The 18282-nt window shown below is 35.6% G+C and overlaps 1 protein-coding gene across 1 annotated transcript; it reads right to left on the minus strand.

The window, feature by feature from the left end:
• Positions 1-575: 575 nt before the first annotated feature.
• On the minus strand, positions 576-15280 carry slc26a3.2 (solute carrier family 26 member 3, tandem duplicate 2). Its single transcript, XM_051687936.1, has 20 exons — positions 15150-15280; positions 13711-13850; positions 12894-13004; positions 11202-11362; positions 10869-11033; positions 10481-10633; positions 10115-10197; positions 9375-9522; positions 9116-9229; positions 7054-7131; positions 6141-6236; positions 5308-5414; positions 4858-4927; positions 4593-4685; positions 4097-4192; positions 3504-3731; positions 3244-3298; positions 2952-3073; positions 2760-2825; positions 576-1388 (listed from the first exon to the last, which is right to left on the minus strand). The coding sequence occupies exons 1-20, from the start codon at positions 15278-15280 to the stop codon at positions 1338-1340; spliced, it is 2268 nt and encodes a 755-aa protein (XP_051543896.1). The 3' UTR covers positions 576-1337.
• Positions 15281-18282: the final 3002 nt, after the last annotated feature.

An 18282-nucleotide genomic window follows, 5' to 3' on the forward strand; every position in this document is an offset into this window, starting at 1 on the left:
TTGATGGAATTTCATCACAATATGAATTTCGCAGTCATTCTTCCTTATTTGCATTCTTTGCGCAAAAGGAAATGTTTAAAAATTTCCTTTTGCCAGAATTAGTTATTATGCAGACTCATAATAACTTAGTATTTGCCTGTATAGTTAAGATAAGGGTTGGCTATTTACTGAGCTAACAAGCACAAGTGATTGTGGATCATTTGTGTTTACAGTATATATGGAGGGTTATGCCAACTCTGGAACATCCGTTATTGTCCAGCGTGATTTAACCAAGCATGTTCGATCAACATCCTTTGTTTGTCCAGGAACAACATTCCCATCAAAAAATTATAGCACTTTAACGCCAATCCAGGAACAAGTACTTCATGGACTAAATAAATCTTTCTCTCTATTACTTATAACTGAGGTAATAAACAGGTTATATCAAATATACTGAATTTAGTCACATTATATGTTGATTTAACTGGGATTAGTGTGTAATGCACAATACATTTTTAAACAATCAAAGAAAATGTTTGTTTTTCACCAAAATACCAGCTAATTTGTGCGTAACAGAATTACAACAAATCATAATATAAAAATGATACCAAAATGTTTTTATTGTAATTACAATAACATGCTTTCACTGCCTATGCATGTCTATCTAAAATGCTTAGTCTTTGTCCCTCAAATCTGTTTCAGCCCCATCATGCTGTGAAGTTTATAAAAAATTAAAAAAAAAGAATAAAAGTTTAGTTTCTGATCTTTCTGAAATCATATTTCAGCAGTACCTTTTTATTTATTTTTTTTTTTTATGAACAGTTCTCTTCTTATCTCTACCCCTTCACTTCCTCAAGTCATCTTTTTTCCCATACACACAGTGATTCATTTACAGCCAGAAAGTAGACTTAATACATGCATTACTCCAGTATAATTAAGCAAATTACTTCTTCACATGGTACCTTACTCTGATACAGGAAAAGTACTCTTCGTGTCTTTGAAAGGTTTGTTTCAAGCAAAGAAGGACGGCGCATATTTTGCAAAAGTTTGAAATATTTTTATTTTAAAATAATAGTGAACATAAAAATACTTATCCTAAACAGAAAAAAACATGTATATTTTCAAAAGGCACTGATAGTGAACTAAATGTTTTTATTTTTTATACAACATCCTTGTTCACCAGAAATCAAATAATGTAGCGACACAACACATTTACATTTAATAATGTAAAGCTAATTACTTTTGCATAGCGTACAGTACACAAAATACAAAACTGCAAAGTAATTTAATGCTTATTTACATTGATTTGTAATGTGATCTGTTCTACATAGGGGAGGGTTTTTTTTAGAAGGTCTGCTTTACAGTCTTGTCTCTGGTTTGGTGTCTTGTTCGACATCCAGGTTCTTGTCCTGCAGAAAATGACATGTCAGTTTTATGGTAGATATGAAATAATAAAGTGGTTTATTTCATTTTGGAAGGTTAACACTGATTCATCAGTACAGTTCAGTGTAGTTCTCTTCCTTCACAACATAATGTTTTTTTTGTTTTTTTTTTTAAAGATACGTATTTATGTTTTTAATATTTATTTATACAGTTTTAAGTTTAAAGGATTAGTTCTTAAAACAGGTCCTCCATAGCGATAGCGACAACAGAACACAACAAAGCTGCACACAAAGCAGAGAACAGAACTTATTAAACATGTCTACAGAGTTTGTAGTCGAAGAATTTATGCATTTTTATGCCCAGCCTTATTTTTTTGAACAGAGTACTTGGAAATCAAACAAAAACAGGAGACTACAGCCACAGTCCCACGTGTCGGCAAACGGCATGCGATAAAAGGTATATTTTCTAAGTTAATCAGAGTTTTTGTCCTAACCAGCAGTGATGAGCGATGCTACATTCTGTCTATTGCTTGTTTTCTATTTTCAGCATCACATGTGTAACTCCATCCACTGTGAACTGGCACTGGTCCAAAAAAATAAAATAAAATAAGGCTGGGCATAGAAATGCATCAATTCTTCGACTACAAGCTCTTCAGACATGCTTAGTAAGTTATGTTCTCTGTTTTGTGTGCAGATGTGTTGTGTTCTGTTGTCGCTATCACTGTGGAGGACCTGTTTTTAGATAAACAAAACGAGTTTTCGTTTGAACGCCCCAATGTCACGAGGGCGCTATGTGAACTGCTGTTCTCGTGCCCTATCATGAATGCACACAGGAGATCAACGGTCGGTCAACAGTTTCACTAAATAATATATTACATTTCGGTTTTTTTCTCACCAAACCTTATCGTAAGCTTTCATAACATTCATGAGTCTCATGGAATAATTTATAAGAATTCTGAATTATATTTTTGCATTCTTTTGAAGCTTGAAAAGGTGGTCACCATAAACTGCCATTTTATGACATCACTGAGCACAATATTTTTTCACAATTTCTCCCTTTGTATTAAGAAAAAGAAATAGTCATATAGGGTTATAAAAACACAGGGGTGAGTAAACATTTTTGGGTGAACTATCCCTTTAATATATATTTTAATCTCGTCAAAGAGTTTTGGTCTGAGGACAGGTGGTTTTAAGGGTAGTGAGTGATAATGTAATGTCATAATTTTTCAAAAACAGTGAGAAAATCTATTGAAATGGTACATTTGTGTTAAAAGTATTCTAGTTATCATTTCTTATCCATTTAAAACTGGAAAACTGATGGCAGGAAAAGTTGTGGGACATGTTTTGTCCCATGTCAAGAATCAGTGTTTAATCCCACATGTTTGTTGGGTAACTTACAGCCATTTCTTGGATTTTCCGCCCATTTGACAAACAAATGTGTCGGTAAGGGATATTCCCGGAGACCTGTTTGCATAAATAAAACACGCTTTAACAACTGAACTCTTTATGCATGATGTGTTTGATAAATGCATTGAATGAATCTTTGAATGAACAAATGAAGCTAATGAAAAAAATGTCCTTCTCACTCACAGTTCTTGGTGGATGGGACTCATAAATATTAAGCATTGCATCATGGATGGTTAAAAAGAAGATCGATGTCTTGATTTCTTCATCAAAGAACTGGCACTTCTTCAGCTTCTCTATGATATATGCTGGAAACAACATTTCAAAGGTTAGAGATACTGCACAGTGTATTTTTTTTACAAATCATTTCATTGTGCTGCATAACAATAGCTGTGTAGCTGTAGATAAGGATGGAAACACTGTAAAATATACTGTAAATAACCGTGTAACTAAATAACATGCAGAAAATGTCACTTACGATCACAGCCTACAATGTAAACTTCAACATCAATGCGTATAAATTCCATTAAGGCCTGAAAACAGAAGAGTTTATGGTTAGACATTTTGGTTAGACAATAGTTAATTTTACATATTTACACAACTGACTGCAAAGCCATTTATAATGCATTAGCCATTTATAATGCATTAGCCATTTATAATTAAAGTGTAAAATCAGCCTATGTTTTGCTTTCAAAATAAAGTGGGACTGTTAGATGTTAGTTATCACAACTGTAATACCGTTTTTAGACCCTTGAGTGCAGATATATCGAGAAATGAGACCGTGGTGAAGTCCAGGACCAAACTGTGGATGTTCACAGGAGGAACACAGATGTTGGCAGGGAGCTCTGCGTTCCAGTTCACCTGTATGGGAAGATCTGAGTAGTCTGTGGGCTGGTCCAGATCTTCCATGTTTCTTTCGTCCTCTGACTCTTCAATGGGCATTGAGCATGTGGCCTGCAGTCCTTTCTATAGTCAAAAGATATCAAAGTATCAGAAGATATTCTACACGACTACATACCAAATTAATAAATAAATGGACATTAAATGTTGATTTCAGTTGAAAATATGTGATTTTGAGATGAAAGAGTCAATCACAGAAACTATCTAGTTATATAAACTATATAGTGTAGGAGATTGGTTGCTAGAAACAACAGTCAAATATACACAAATATTTGGTGCTCAATGCTACAATTGACCAATCAGAATCAAGTATTCCAGAGAGCTCTGTAATACATTTTGATATATAATAGCGGATATAGCTATTACATAACAGTATTTGTTGTGTAGTCATTCAGTTCATTGTTATTGTGTTTAAAATGCACAGAACTTACAGATGTTAAGGTCAGCTCCCCTTTCTTTATCAGTTTCTTAATCTTCCTCACGGCCTTGTTTCTCTTCCTCAGTATTCTCAGAGGATTAAAGCCCACCTGCAATATAGTGAATCTTACTGTTAAATACAGCCGCAGCGTTTATGATAATGCTGATTGTACAGTGTGCTACACATATAGAGGGATATGTATCTGTATGATAAAGCCAATGACTGCACCAGCTATCTCTGCAACAAGCAAAATGAAGGCATTAAATGAGTTCAGCAATCTTACGACTAACAAAAGGTCATTTGTCCATAATAAAGCAGATATAAGTACTGCGACTTCAGCATCAGGTTTAAATGTCTATTAGTACACAAAGCTATCTTTGTTTGTCTTTACAGAGTGATAACATAGTGATTATTTAATCTCAGCTGTAGTAGTAAACTTCCATTGCATTAAACGCATAATATGATGATCTATGGCACACAGCTAATGACAATGAAACTACTGCACTCACAGCATCGATCAGTTTGCCTCTGAAAAAGTCGATATTGGCGAAGAAAATGGGAGATGGAATTCTGAAAATCTTCACTCCTTCTGACTCGTAGACCTGTAGAAGATTCAGAAAAGAAATGTGAAACTTTTGACTTTTTATATTTTCATCTTTCTTTGATTTTTAAAATTCATTTAAAATTGAAATATCTCGCTCCATCATGTGCCAGGTAATGAATCACTCAATGATTATGGTATGGAAAGAGAGGCCTTGTGTTTGCTAGACTTACACTGATATAGTCCTTGCGATCTCTGTAGATATCTGTCCCTAAGACATTAGCAAGGACACAGCAGCGTGGACTGAAGATTAGAAAAAAGATTTATATTATCATCAAAAAACAGAATAGAAGAAAAATAGACTTGAATTAGAAGGAATTAAACAACGATGTGCCTTGTTCATGAAACACAAACAGAACGAATCAATCGTAAAATCATTCTTTCATAAAAATTCTGCATTCAATTCAATGCAAAAATTTGTGTGAGAATGGATTCATGAACAATGTACACAGAAATGTATTTTGCTCATGTTTCATGAGTGCTCCATATCTTTAAACAAGTTATACATACAACTTTCAAATTTCATTTTGGGGGGAACATCTCAACAAAGATGCATTTTGTGTCATTTCTTGCTGAAAGCAGATTCTGTGTTTGTTCTGTTCATTGGATGTATTAACACTCACAACTGAGCCCTGAAGACCACAGTAAGCAGCTCCAGTCCAAGACCAACAGCAAGTCCTAAATCCAACCCCAGGAATATGGAAGCCAAGCAGGTGCCTACCCAAACAATCTGGAAGACAATGACAGAAGGGAAACATTAAACAGAATACAGCATCTGTGGTATCAGACTGGCCAGGCCACTTGATAATTAAGTTTTAAAAGCGTTATATTTGGGGGGGCCTGGGTAGCTCAGCGAGTATTAACGCTGACTACCACTCCTGGAGTCGCAAGTTGGAATCCAGGGTGTGCTGAGTGACTCCAGCCAGGTCTCCTAAGCAACCAAATTGGCCCGGTTGCTAGGGAGGGTAGAGTCACATGGGGTAACCTCCTCGTGGTCACGATTAGGGGTTCTCGCTCTCAATGGGGCACGTGGTAAGTTGTGCATGGATCGTGGAGAGTAGCATGACCCTCCACATGCTGTGAGTCTCCGCGGTGTCATGCACAGTGAGCCACGTGATAAGATGCACGGATTGACCGTCTCAGAAGCGGAGGCAACTGAGACTTGTCCTCCGCCACCCGGATTGAGGTGAGTAACCGCACCACCACGAGGACCTACTAAGCAGTGGGAATTGGGCATTCCAAATTGGGAGAAAAGGGGATAACATTTTTTTTTTTTTAAAGCGTTATATTTGGGATATTGTTATCTCAGAGAAAATACTGTAAAATGTATGAATCATTTGGGCCTAGTACATTAAATTGAGTAGAATTAAGAAGAAACTGTTCTTTTGTCTACATTGATTACACTTCTCAAAAATGAATTCTCTTTTAATTAGAGAAAGAGGTCAAAGGCTCTTACACAGTCAGGACGGTCTTTCTTCCATAGGTAAGGGACTTCAACCACCTGCATCAACATCCCCTTCAGGTTCACTATTACCACAGCACCCAGCACTGACTGCAGTCACACAATACACGCCACAACTACTCAGAATACATTTATCTCAATGCTGTAAACCCTAATATAAGTTATCAGAACTCCAACATTTTAGGTAATCAGTTACAACAATTTTTTTACATTCATAAACTCCCAAGTTTAAGTTCATCAAAATTTTTACTCATACATTTTGATGGTAGCAAACTTTAATTTTAACACTTTGGCTGAACTTAAAGATAACATGTAATCTCAACTTAAATACTCCAAGCAGACAAAACCTAACTATTTGATAACACTATGCTTTGATTAGTATAAAAATCACTCACTAAGTAAAACCATATAGAATGATTTTAACTTGTACCTGTCCTCAACCTAATCTCCACTATTCACCATAATAGTAACCCCAAAACTCAAACATAACAGAAATTCTTCTAAATAACACAACAAAATGTTAAACACTAACAAGTCTCCCCATTTACATTCATCTCGCACAAAGACACATTATATAACACTGAATTTCAACATTTAGTCACCCTGTCAGAAATAGAAATCCCCTGCCCAGTTTCAGTTAAATTTAAGTACCTGTAAATTTAAAGAGACAAGTTAATCAAACGCAAAACAATAAAACAATTCAAGTTACTTAAAAGGTGTCAGTTTCATGAACTCAAAAGAAAGAGAAAGTTAAATACTCATCAAGGTTAATTTATTTAACTAATTTGTATGATTACATTTTTCACTACTCAAAACAATTAATTATTTTGAGCATTAGGGTTTACAGTGAATCACAAACACCTGTGTTTTATGTGAGTGAAAGAAATGCTATGAATGTGAATCCAACCTTTGGTAGTGGTTCCAACAAGAACCCTATCCCCAAGGTTACTACCAACACGATAATGGCAGAGAGGAAACCAGCTATCTGCAAAATAAACAAAATAGAGTGTTGCTACTGACTATTCATTTAAACACCACATTTTGTGAAACAGAAGATATGCGACATATAGTAACAAGATTTTTGAAATAACTTTAAAGTTAAGCTCTATCCATTTGGAATGATCATGTTTCGATTACCACAGAAAATGATTTAGACTTCAGCTTACAGAAATGCTCTTAAAATGGCAATAAATAAATAAATAAGTAAAATCGACTGCTTGCCACAGATGCTGTCAATATCTTCACTTGTATTTAACCTGGAATACTCCTTTAAGTTAATAAATTGAAATGTAACCCTATAATAGAGCTGTTCAGGTTGTAGTCTGAAAACCTGGAATGGTATTAGCATTTTTGAGCCATGGGTTTCCTCTGTATTTTCCTATGGGTTTTTATAATGGCAGTTTTGCATTTATGAGTAAAATAAGGTCTGCGGTAAATGTTACTTTAAGATACTTGGATGTTTTTTTCTATGTTGAAAAAAATGATTTTGCCTTTTAGTTATCATAACTTAAAATGTAAGGTCAGAATAACTACCCTTGATTGATCTTGTTGGGATAATTAAATTATCAAAGTTGTTGTTGGTTGAACTTGTGATAAGTTATTGAACTTAGAAAAACTATTCAGCTGAAATAATAAGAAAAAATATAAGTCAAGAGAACCATGCACATCATACTGATGTTTTCAGAACCTAGCATGCACTGCAGCATTAATAAATTATGCAAATTGCAGTGTTACTGTCTTACTTTTCTTTTTTCTTTTTGCTGCTTTTATTTATGCTGTTGGTTGCTGTGTTTATTTTCACTTTCAGTTATTTGTCATGTATCAGTATTTCAAAGCTCATCTTTTTACTCAGTTAAGTGTTTGATGATTGTCACCATCATTGTGATTTGCGTGTAAAGTGTTGGGTACATGTGTGTCTCCTTAACTGAAGTCTGAATATGTAAGAGAGAACAAATGTTGATCTCTAATCATTAACTATTCATGCAAAATGTCATTTTATTCAACCTCTGAGTATGGGATTGACTTAACTACTTCTGTAGTTATCAATAATGTTACATGATAATCTGAGTAATTGAACTCCTATATACAGTTTTAATTGAATTAGAATTAAGTTGATTGATCTTAGAAAGTCAAGTTTAGTTTAAAAGACATTAAACTCATTTAAGAATTTATATTGATTTAAGTTAACTTTATGTTCTGTTTAAGCAACTTTCCACTTTAAGTTGACACAACTTAAAATTTTAAGGCAGCACAAACGTAATTTTTTAAGACTTTTTAATGTTTTTTTTTTTTTTTTTTACAGTGTACAACATATATTACACACAGTCATACCCCTAAATATGAATTTTGATGCTGCCGTGTCTAAAAAAAAAAAAAAAAAAAAAAAGTATGTTGCCAACCAGTTGCTAGATAAGAACCACTATGGTTTTCCCTTTCATCAGGCACGTTCACCCTATTTGTGGTCCTTATCTAGAAACCCTCTTGGAACATACTTTTTTTTTTTTTTTTTCAAATAGGCTAGTTTCAAAATTCACATTTGAGGTGTGTAATTTATGTTTTGGAAACAAAATGTCCAAGTCTCTTCAAGTAATGTTTACCACAGACCGATAAATACCCCGAAAAACCCCATTATAAAAACCAATAGGAACTTCCCTAGTCGAATTAGCCTTCCAGGTTCGCCTACAAATTGGCTTCATGGCTGAACAGCTCTACTGCAGTTAGGAGTAGGACATTGCACAAATACCACCTTTTAGATTCTATACCATCATTCACAACATGACAAATCTTTACTCCTTCTGAGCACTAGAGGCCAGTATTTCTCTGTGGCTAGAAAACAAATGTATTAGTCCCTAACTGAGATTCCACAGACGAAATCCCCTTTTTTATTATAGCCAGTGACAAAAGCTTGCAAACAGTTTACAGAGACAGATTTACACAGTTTACAGTGCCTTATCTTTTAAGCAGTTAACCTGAGTTTTTCCTCCAGTGCTCTCTTGAACTGCACTTCTGGACAGAGCTGTGCTAGCTGCCAGAGATTTGCATGCTCCCCCAAAGATGTTGCTTGTACCAAAGGCAATGAGCTCCTGAAGGGATGTATGCATATGTATCATTACAGCTGTTCTAAGATCTGTGTGTCACTTATTATGGCATCACTTGCATAGACTGGTTGTCTTCTCTTAATTTAGATACACTGTATGTGGAATATTGTTGTCGGGATTTAGAGCTTACTTGATTTCCATCTATGAGGTAGTCATGTTTTACAGAATAGACTTTAGCCACTGCATAAGCAATGGCAAATCCCACAATAGCCATTGGGAACGCGTCCACGACTGTCATCTGGAAAACCTGCAGATCCGGAGCCATTGGAGGCTCAAACCTGGTCAGATGGAAACATGCGTTTATTTTTAAATGCCACCTTCAGTGTTCTGTTAGCTTTGTGATTCAAAGTGTAATGGTAGCCAGCTGGTAGGTAGCTGTGCAGTGTGTAAACTTCACTCCCCTCAAGAGGTGCACTAGCGACTGATGCTAGAGGCTGTAGCCTTTAGCCTCCTTGTTAGCGCGCCCACCTCCCATGCTGGAGATGCTGGATCAAATCCTGCTTGGAGCGGGTCGAGCAGGACCAGTTACAGTGGTGCCGTGACCCTGATGGGAGTGAGGTTTAGGGGGGCGAGTGTAACGGTAGCCAGCTTGTAGGTAGCTGTGCAGTGTGTAAACCTCACTCCCCTGGCCTCAAGGGGCGCACTAGTGACTGATGCTAGAGGCTGTAGCCTTTAGCCTCCTTGTTAGCTTGCCCACCTCCCATGCCGGAGAGGCCACTTTGAATTCCGCTCAGAGCGGGTCGAGCAGGAACAGTTACAAAAGCATAATGACAAAGTCACCAGAACCTTGTTCTTGTTGCAGTTTCAAAGATATGCCATAATTTTATAATTAGTACTGTTTTAAAATGTTAGTTAAATTGTGCTGCTTACGAGTTTGGAATTTTCCCCACTACTTCCACTGCGTGATTGTCCCTGAAGTTGAATGCATAGGAGACGCCACATGCTATGCTGGTCTGTGGGTGAAATTACTTTTATTAAATTTACACTGAAATTTGTTCTGCTTGTGTTAAATAAGGCACTGTGACATTTAATATTTGCTGAGAATAAATAAGACAATGAATCACTGTACTTATCAATCACAGAAAATATTAACAAAAGTGTTTGATGTGTGGCATGATTGTTCAATAGATATAAATCAGTATTTGATAAGAAACTTTATCATGTCATAAAAATGATTAACATTTATAATGCTGCATCACTGTCAGGTACATACGTAAAAATGTTCATGCCACTCACCATAATCACTTCAATAGGGATGGGCACTGGTAACTTTGATCTGAATCTGTCATTGAGCTCTTTCACAACCAACACCACAACCATCACCACAACTGAAGTGACCAGATCATGGATGTTAGTGGAGGTGATCTGTCCAAATACCCTCTCAAGAGTCTGCAGTTAAAACAAAGGCGATAGTTTTAAGAAAGTTTGTTACAGTGTAGGTGTCTTTATGATTCACCCCTGTCCATAAGGAGAAGTATTGGTGTGTGTGTGTTTTTTCACGAATAGCTAAAGGTACAAGTTTTGTAATTATGTTTAAGATGATTTTGCAGAAGCACCCTTTTGTTGTTTGTATTAGGCAAAAGGAATTGACAGTGAGGAGCAAGAAATACATGTTATGACCTACGTGTATAATCGAGAGTGGTCCACTGAAGCCTGGCACATTCAGCCCAAATATAAATTTTAGCTGTGAAACCAGAATGTGAACTGCAGCTGCAGTTGTGAATCCCGATATCAGAGTATCTGACAGATACATGACAATGAAGCCCACCTGTAGTAGACCCATACCAAGCTGGAAACAGAAAAGGACGGTGAAAAACATTGGACTGAAATCCTTTATATAAATATACTTGTGGATTACTGTGCTTTTAAAGAGTAAAGTAAGCTAATAATACTCCTTTAAAATAGCCATTTAAAACCATTAAACAATTGTTTGATTCTGAGAGAATGGTTGATGTACCTGGAATAACCCTATAAGGAAAGTGAGTGAGGCAGACACTAGGGCTCTCTGTTCATCTTTCGTCAGGCCTTCAAAGCCAGTGATGTTGGCAGGTGGACCCTCATCGGGCACCAGTCTGGTCACTACTGCCCCTACCATGAGACTCAACACAGGGAAAGCGCCTGGTGCAAAGAAATCAGCACAGAACAGTAAGTAAATTTGCATTACATGCCATTCTAGAAAAATCAATTTTGGTATGCTAACGATTGTATTAAGGCCCTGATATACTTCATATGAAATCGAAGAAGAAATGGGTGTGATGTCATTTAGACCAAAATCTGGCCAAAAAGTTTTTGTATTCGTTTCGGTGGTTCATAACAGCTCGCCTGGGTGAACTTTTAGGAAAGCTTCTAACCAGCTGCTAAACACCTTCTTACTGCCATTGGTCCACATCATTGGTAGGTGTGACCTGGAGCTCCACCTACTTTGTTTACATTGTTCAGTCAGTCAAGATCAATCAACATGAACACACCAACAGACAGTTATTAGCAAGCTTGAGAAAATTTAGCTACATCTGCCCATTAACACTCTTTTATACTCCCATCTTTACAGTAGTATCAGTGTCATCATAAATTACAATAACAGAGGGTAATTGGCACATATCATGTTAGCACATTAGCATCATGAATTCAGAATGTCAACAAGACAAATTAAAAATTATCTACTGCATATATATTTCTTTAAATTATCATCAAGTGGTTAAAGCAGCTTCTTTTTCTGACCTCATGTGAATTCTACTCAGAGAATAAGGCATGAAGTCATTGATAACACATTTTAATGTAACATTAGTTAAGGTTTACTGAGCATCCTCATATCTAAATGTACTTCTAAATGCCTCTCACAGTGGTGTGGTAGGTGTCTTAATGTTTGAAAACAGTATACCATTGCTTGGCTGTTTTGAACTTCTTTTTACCCCGAACAAACAATGAAGAACTTCTTCAGAAGTATATCGGGGTCTTAATGCAATGGTTCTGGTGGGTCACACACAAAAATGGGTCGCAAACAGAAAAACAGTACCATATACTAACTATATGTTATGTTATGCATAGTTAAGATCATGAGCAAGGGAGGAGAACATGTCAGAGACTGTCAAATCAAACTCTACGTTATTTTGCCGCAAATCCATCTGTCACTTAGAAGCTAGCAAAGTTAGGGAGATGCCAACTTGTACAGGTAGTGTGACATGATCTCATCCTCAAAAAACAGACTACATTAAAAATGGGTTTAACTTGCAATAAGGACATGGTTTGTGAGGGCCATATTGTGTTGTGTGTGGTGAATTATTGGCTGCTAAGAGCATGAAAGCACCTAAATTCAATTTTGTACAATTAACAGTTTTGGAAATGTGTTGGGTTGCCACTGGTATAATGCTACCTTATTAATGTTGCATCTCATATGGTTTTGCTTACTGGTGCCAAATTGGGAAAAAAAAATGGTGTTGGTGTATCAATGCAGCACTTAACAAGAATGAAAGTAAAAATGTGATACGTTTAGGATCACCTAACCAGAGCTAGAAGGGTTTTGCAACCGCTGGACAGTTGAAGTCAAGTGTACCATGTTTTGTCTTAAACGGTACCTTGTATGTCAGTGATGCCATTTTATACATCTCATCCCCATAACCTGGTGTTATGAATAACCAGAAATGGAACTCACCCACAGAAATGTGTCGAGAAGTGCCCAGGAGAAAATAAGTGAGGACTGGGAAAAAAGCAGCATATAATCCATACCATGGAGAGATAGATGCCAGCAAACTGTAGGCTAGTCCTAAGAAGAAGGGAAAAAAAGATAATAATTAACCAAGCCCTGGTACCACAGCTGCACATTCGCTACAGATATGATCAAAGCGATTTGATCTGTGGATGCCCTTATTCATTGAGTATTCCCCCTCTCAACACCCTGTTCACCATGTTCAATTTCTCTCAAGGTCATCACAAATGTTTTTGAAGTAGAAAAGATAGGCAAAAAAGGCTGGAGAACTTTTTCATCTTAAAAATTCCTCCACTGTTCAAAATGTTCTGCATTTTAGGACTATCTCTCCTGATGACATGTTTATCACTTGACTCACGGGTCCCTGATAAATGCACTTTTCACTTATTTTGTCACATTTCATCAAAACAGAGTTACCTAATAATAGGCTATAGTGCTCAGCAGATACTTGGTAATATGACTAATCACAAGTCAGTCACAGAACCCAGTTCATAAAGATAAACAATCCTTCCTATAGTCTGTCTTACATTCTCAGGGCCTGATATCATATTTGACCTAATATCATGCTTTTATTTTAAGAGATTAACTTATGTTGTGAATGTTCCCACTATGTAATTCACAAAAAGAGCTAATAAGAGACACCTGTTTTGTTTACATTTCGGATGTACTTAAAGCCGACCAGTTGGTTGGATGTGCCCTCAAGAAAACGTTTTAAAACATGGTAGATGTTTCTTTTTGTTTGATCCCTTGTGTTGTGAGTTACCTTGTAAGACAGCTACCAGTCCAGTGCTGATGCCAGACACAATGTCATTTAACAGCCATTCTTTGATTGAGTAGATCTTGATCCATCCGATGATAGGCAGCAAAGAAAGGGCAGCATTTTTTGCACGTTTGGAATTACAACTAACAAACAAACATGCAAACAGACTATTATTATATTAATAATTCTATATAAAATATAAATAGGATATTGTATATAATATGTACTGTATATAACAAAAAGACATTATTTGGCTTTATAAATATGAAAAATCAAATCTATTATATTTTAATATAATATATAAATTATATATATATATATATATATATATATATATATACAGTAAAAAAGGGCTGGGAAATTTAAAACGTTAATTTCTGCAATTAATATTTAACCGTTTAATGCGGTTAAAATGTATGCAGTTATTGCAGTATCAATTTTGTTTTGTTTTTCACAGTGTGTGCGCAAGACTGAACGGCAGCCAGAGAAAATAATAGTGTTGAGACTTTAAACTTCAGCAAATTAAACTTCAGCATTCAGTTTGTTTTAAATCCATGTGTATAGTGTCTTATAATGCATTGGCAATGTACACTTAAGTTTATCTTGCTTATAAAGCTTGATATGAATTAAATCTGCCCATTTACTCCTATTATTAAAGTCCACTGGAAAACTATAAAAGATTTTGCCCAACTTTTAATTACAACATGACAACTGATTTTATGGCATGTATATAGTACATATACTTGTATCAAGGATTTATACTTGTCTATACGTGTCTAATTTAACTCTGAACATTTTAACCTATTTAAATAATTTGCATAAATGATGATTCTTGGAAGTTCTTTGAAACAAAGTATAAAGTGAATATATAATTTTTTTATTCTATTCATAGCCCTAATATATATATATATATATATATATATATATATTATATTAGGGCTGTGAATAGAGTAAAAGATGTTTACTCTCCTCGTACTCTCTTCGTAAAGTTTTATATATATATATATATATATATATATATATATATGTATGTATATACGTATAACACACCTATTTTTTATATACTATAAAAAATACATTATTTGGCAAAAATAAGATATTGGGCAAGAATCTAAGGTCATTGAATTTTTCATTGAAAAACATTTTAGAGATAATTTTTCATAGAGCAAATAAGGTGAAATGTGAAAAAGTATATCTGCTGTGACATTACATTTTGAACACAGCCTAAATGCATTAATTAACTTGAGAGAAATTTAGTATAAAGAATAACATAAATCATATAATGAATTAAAGAATATAGTGTAAATATTAAATAATCAAAAGCAAAGAATCAAATAAAATTGTTGTAGCACATAATACTGTATTTTGCCTCTTATTATCAGAAATGATCAGTGTGATGATATTTCTCTGCACTGCTTCATAATTAATAAGTTCTGGCTTACGTGAAGTACTGTTTAACATGGTCCAGCAGAGTCTTGTGTTTCCGATAAACTTTTGTATGTTCATCTTCAAAGGCGTCCTCTGAATAGAGTGGTCTGGTCACCACATACTTCTGAGATGAGGATCGGAGCATTGTGAGCCAGTAGAGTTGTGGGGGTTAAAAATCCCTCTGATCTGTGTGTACTGAGGGAACACAGTCTCTGAATAACATTCATCCATGAATATCTGCACCAGCACTGGCAAATGTTAAGCAGAATCTGTCCCATTTGTATTTGTTATGTGGAAGTGTAGGTGTTTACTCAAATACACTATGAGTAAACATCATGCAACTAGACTGTGTGTGAGTTCATATGTCTGTCTATGAGTGTATCAAAGTTTGCATGTGTGCACGCCTTGCTCATATCTCTAATATCTGATATGATTTTCTACAATTTTATTCTCCCTGTATCAATATAAAAGTGCACATGATTTTAAAGGTTAGTTCTTCCCAAAGACTTTGTTTTTTCAGTGGAACACAAGAAGAGATGTTAGGCACTCAATATGTTAGTCTCAGTCACCATTAACTTTCATTGCATCTTTTTCCATGGAATGAAAGTGAATTGTAACTGAGGTTGTTTGAAACAACATGAGATTCAATAACAGATGACAGAATTTCCATTTTTTGGTGACTGTCCCTTTAAGCTTTTGGTCTTCTGTTCTCATAATCTACAGCAGTAGGTCAGCAGCTCAAGCTGTTTTTAGTCTTTAATCCCAGCATCCTTTGAAGGATGAACAGGACTGGTCAATGACCTTATAGAACAAAGCCCTGTTTTAAGACAGGTTCAGTCCATTAAGGTACAGTAGGTCTGCCTTGAAAGTAAGCTGCCCAATCATGAGTTGAAAAGAATGCACTTAGCTTTTGAGTAATTATCAAGATAATAATTCTTTCTTTTTTTTTTTTTTTTTTTGTGCTTAATTTAAAAAAATGATTGATTTTTGAAAAGTTAAAAAAGTTCATGTGACATCAATGTGAAAATCCTACCTTAGATTTTGGAAGTCTTGGCTTAGTAAGGCTTATTATCAAATGATTCCCAGTTTGCTGCCCCTGATTTGCATCAAGTTGCCCAAGTGGAGGTGATATTCTGAGATCTTTCAAAATGTGTTGATCTTATCATGTCTTTAATTATTAACAGTTATGAAGATGCCTTCTTCACATTGCCAGCCACATTTCTCATTATCCTTAACCATTGTTCTGACTGAACATTGTTCTAGCTTGAATTAGTGGCATAACTTGGATCTTCTGGGCCCCAGTGCAAAGAACTAGTCAGGCCCCCTCCTTGGGGGGCCATGGTCATTTTTCATCAGCTGTCACGCCGTAGCGGGCCCCCTCTCACCCCGTGCCCAAGGCGGCTGTCCACCCTGCCCTCCCTGTAGTTGCGCCCCTGGCTTGAACCACTACACCACACACCATGTCCCATGACATAGGAACGTTTACCAGAAATGATCACAATTCACTCAGAAAAGTTTTGTCTTTTATGACACATGCAAGTCCCTTTAGGAATATATTGTTTGGGGTTTCATTCTCATGTGATTTTCCAAAAAAACATGATCAGTTTTGACCAATTGTTAAGCAGGAATGACTGGATAATTTTCCCAATTCTTTTCATTCTTTTCAAATCACTTCCATATCTCTTATTGCATAATGGTTAGTGATGTTGCTTAAGGTATTTGTCACCACACTACCACTGTTATTTCAGTAGATTCAGAATTGTTACAATATGTGCAATGCGGTTTTGTTCGTCTGAATATGTGTCTGTAATGTATTAGTAAATAACATGACCTTTAGATTTTTCTTGACTCTTTTTCTTTAATGAACAGATTTAGACTTTGCATTTTTTTGTTTGTGCTGTTTGTTTTCTGGTTTTTCTAGTTGTAGACGTTTGCTCAACATGTCCTTTAATCGAATTTGTGAATAAGTAGATCCAGCCCTTATCTTACATGCCAACCTGCGGCTTTTATCATCAAATTAGTTTACACGTCTGTTATCTCCAAGTCTAGTTGCTGCATCAGAACTGGCAGCTCTTTGGTATAAGAGGCTTTGAAATGTGTCTGCTATATTGTAAGGCTACATTGTAAATGGCATCCAAGATAACTGTATACAGTTGATGAGCTTAAGTATGACCAATTTTCACTAAATAAATGATAGGAGAGAGAAGATGTACTTGATATCTTAGGCAGGGCCATTAAAGGATACTAAGTCCTCAGTGATATAGCCTACTCATTGGGGTCAGTGGAGAAGGGGGCCCACCCATAAAATTTTACTTACACATAACTTACACTCTGTAAATAAATTAACAGATAAATACCTTTATCAGTTATATTTATTTTATATATTATAGTGATAGTTCATCTAAAAATTAAAATTCTCTCATCATTTACTCACCCTCATGCCATTCCAGGTGTGTATGACTTTCCTTCTTCTTCTGAACACAAACAAAGATTTTTAGAAGAATTTCTCAGCTCTGAAGGTCCATATAATGCAAGTGAATGGTGGCCAGAACTTTGAAGCTCAAAAATCACATGAAGGCAGCATAAAAGTAATTCATAAGATTCCAGTGGTTAAATCCATGTGTTCAGAGGTGATATGATAAGTGTGAGTGAGAAACAGATTAATATTTAAGACCTTTTTTACTATAAATACTCCTTCCTGCCTAGTAGGTGGCAATATGGATAAAGAATGTGAATCGTCAAAAACAAAAGAAGAAGAATGTCAAATTGAAAGTGAAAGTAGAGATGTATAGTAAAAAAGGACTTAAATATTGATCTATTTCTCACACACACTTCTCATATAGCTTCTGAAGACATGGATTCAACTACTGAAGTCATATGGATTACTTTTATGCTGCCTTTATGTGCTTTTTGGAACTTCAAAGTTCTGGCCACCATTCACTTTCATCGGATGGACCAACAGAGCTGAGAAATTCTTCTAAAAATCTTTGTTTGTGTTCTGCAGAAGAAAGAAAGTTATACACATCTGGGATGGCATGAGGGTGAGTAAATGTTAGTTTTGGGTGAATTCTCCCTATAATGCAAATACATTACATAAAATTACTACTAACTAAATAATCATAAATGAGACACAGAAGCAGTGTTCCT

Source organism: Myxocyprinus asiaticus, chromosome 45 (assembly GCF_019703515.2).
Source record: "Myxocyprinus asiaticus isolate MX2 ecotype Aquarium Trade chromosome 45, UBuf_Myxa_2, whole genome shotgun sequence".
Taxonomy (NCBI): Eukaryota; Metazoa; Chordata; class Actinopteri; order Cypriniformes; family Catostomidae; genus Myxocyprinus; species Myxocyprinus asiaticus.

What these genes read in the sequence shown, in the direction of transcription:
- slc26a3.2 (XM_051687936.1), bottom strand. Translation starts at nt 15,280, where the DNA reads ATGCTCCGATCCTCATCTCAGAAGTATGTGGTGACCAGACCACTCTAT. An exon ending in CACTCAAGGGTCTAAAAACG is followed by an intron (nt 3,299 to 3,503) that starts GTATTACAGTTG and finishes TTCTGTTTTCAG; the next exon opens with GCCTTAATGGAATTTATACG. An exon ending in GGAAAATCCAAGAAATGGCT is followed by an intron (nt 1,389 to 2,759) that starts GTAAGTTACCCA and finishes CATTTTCTGCAG; the next exon opens with GACAAGAACCTGGATGTCGA.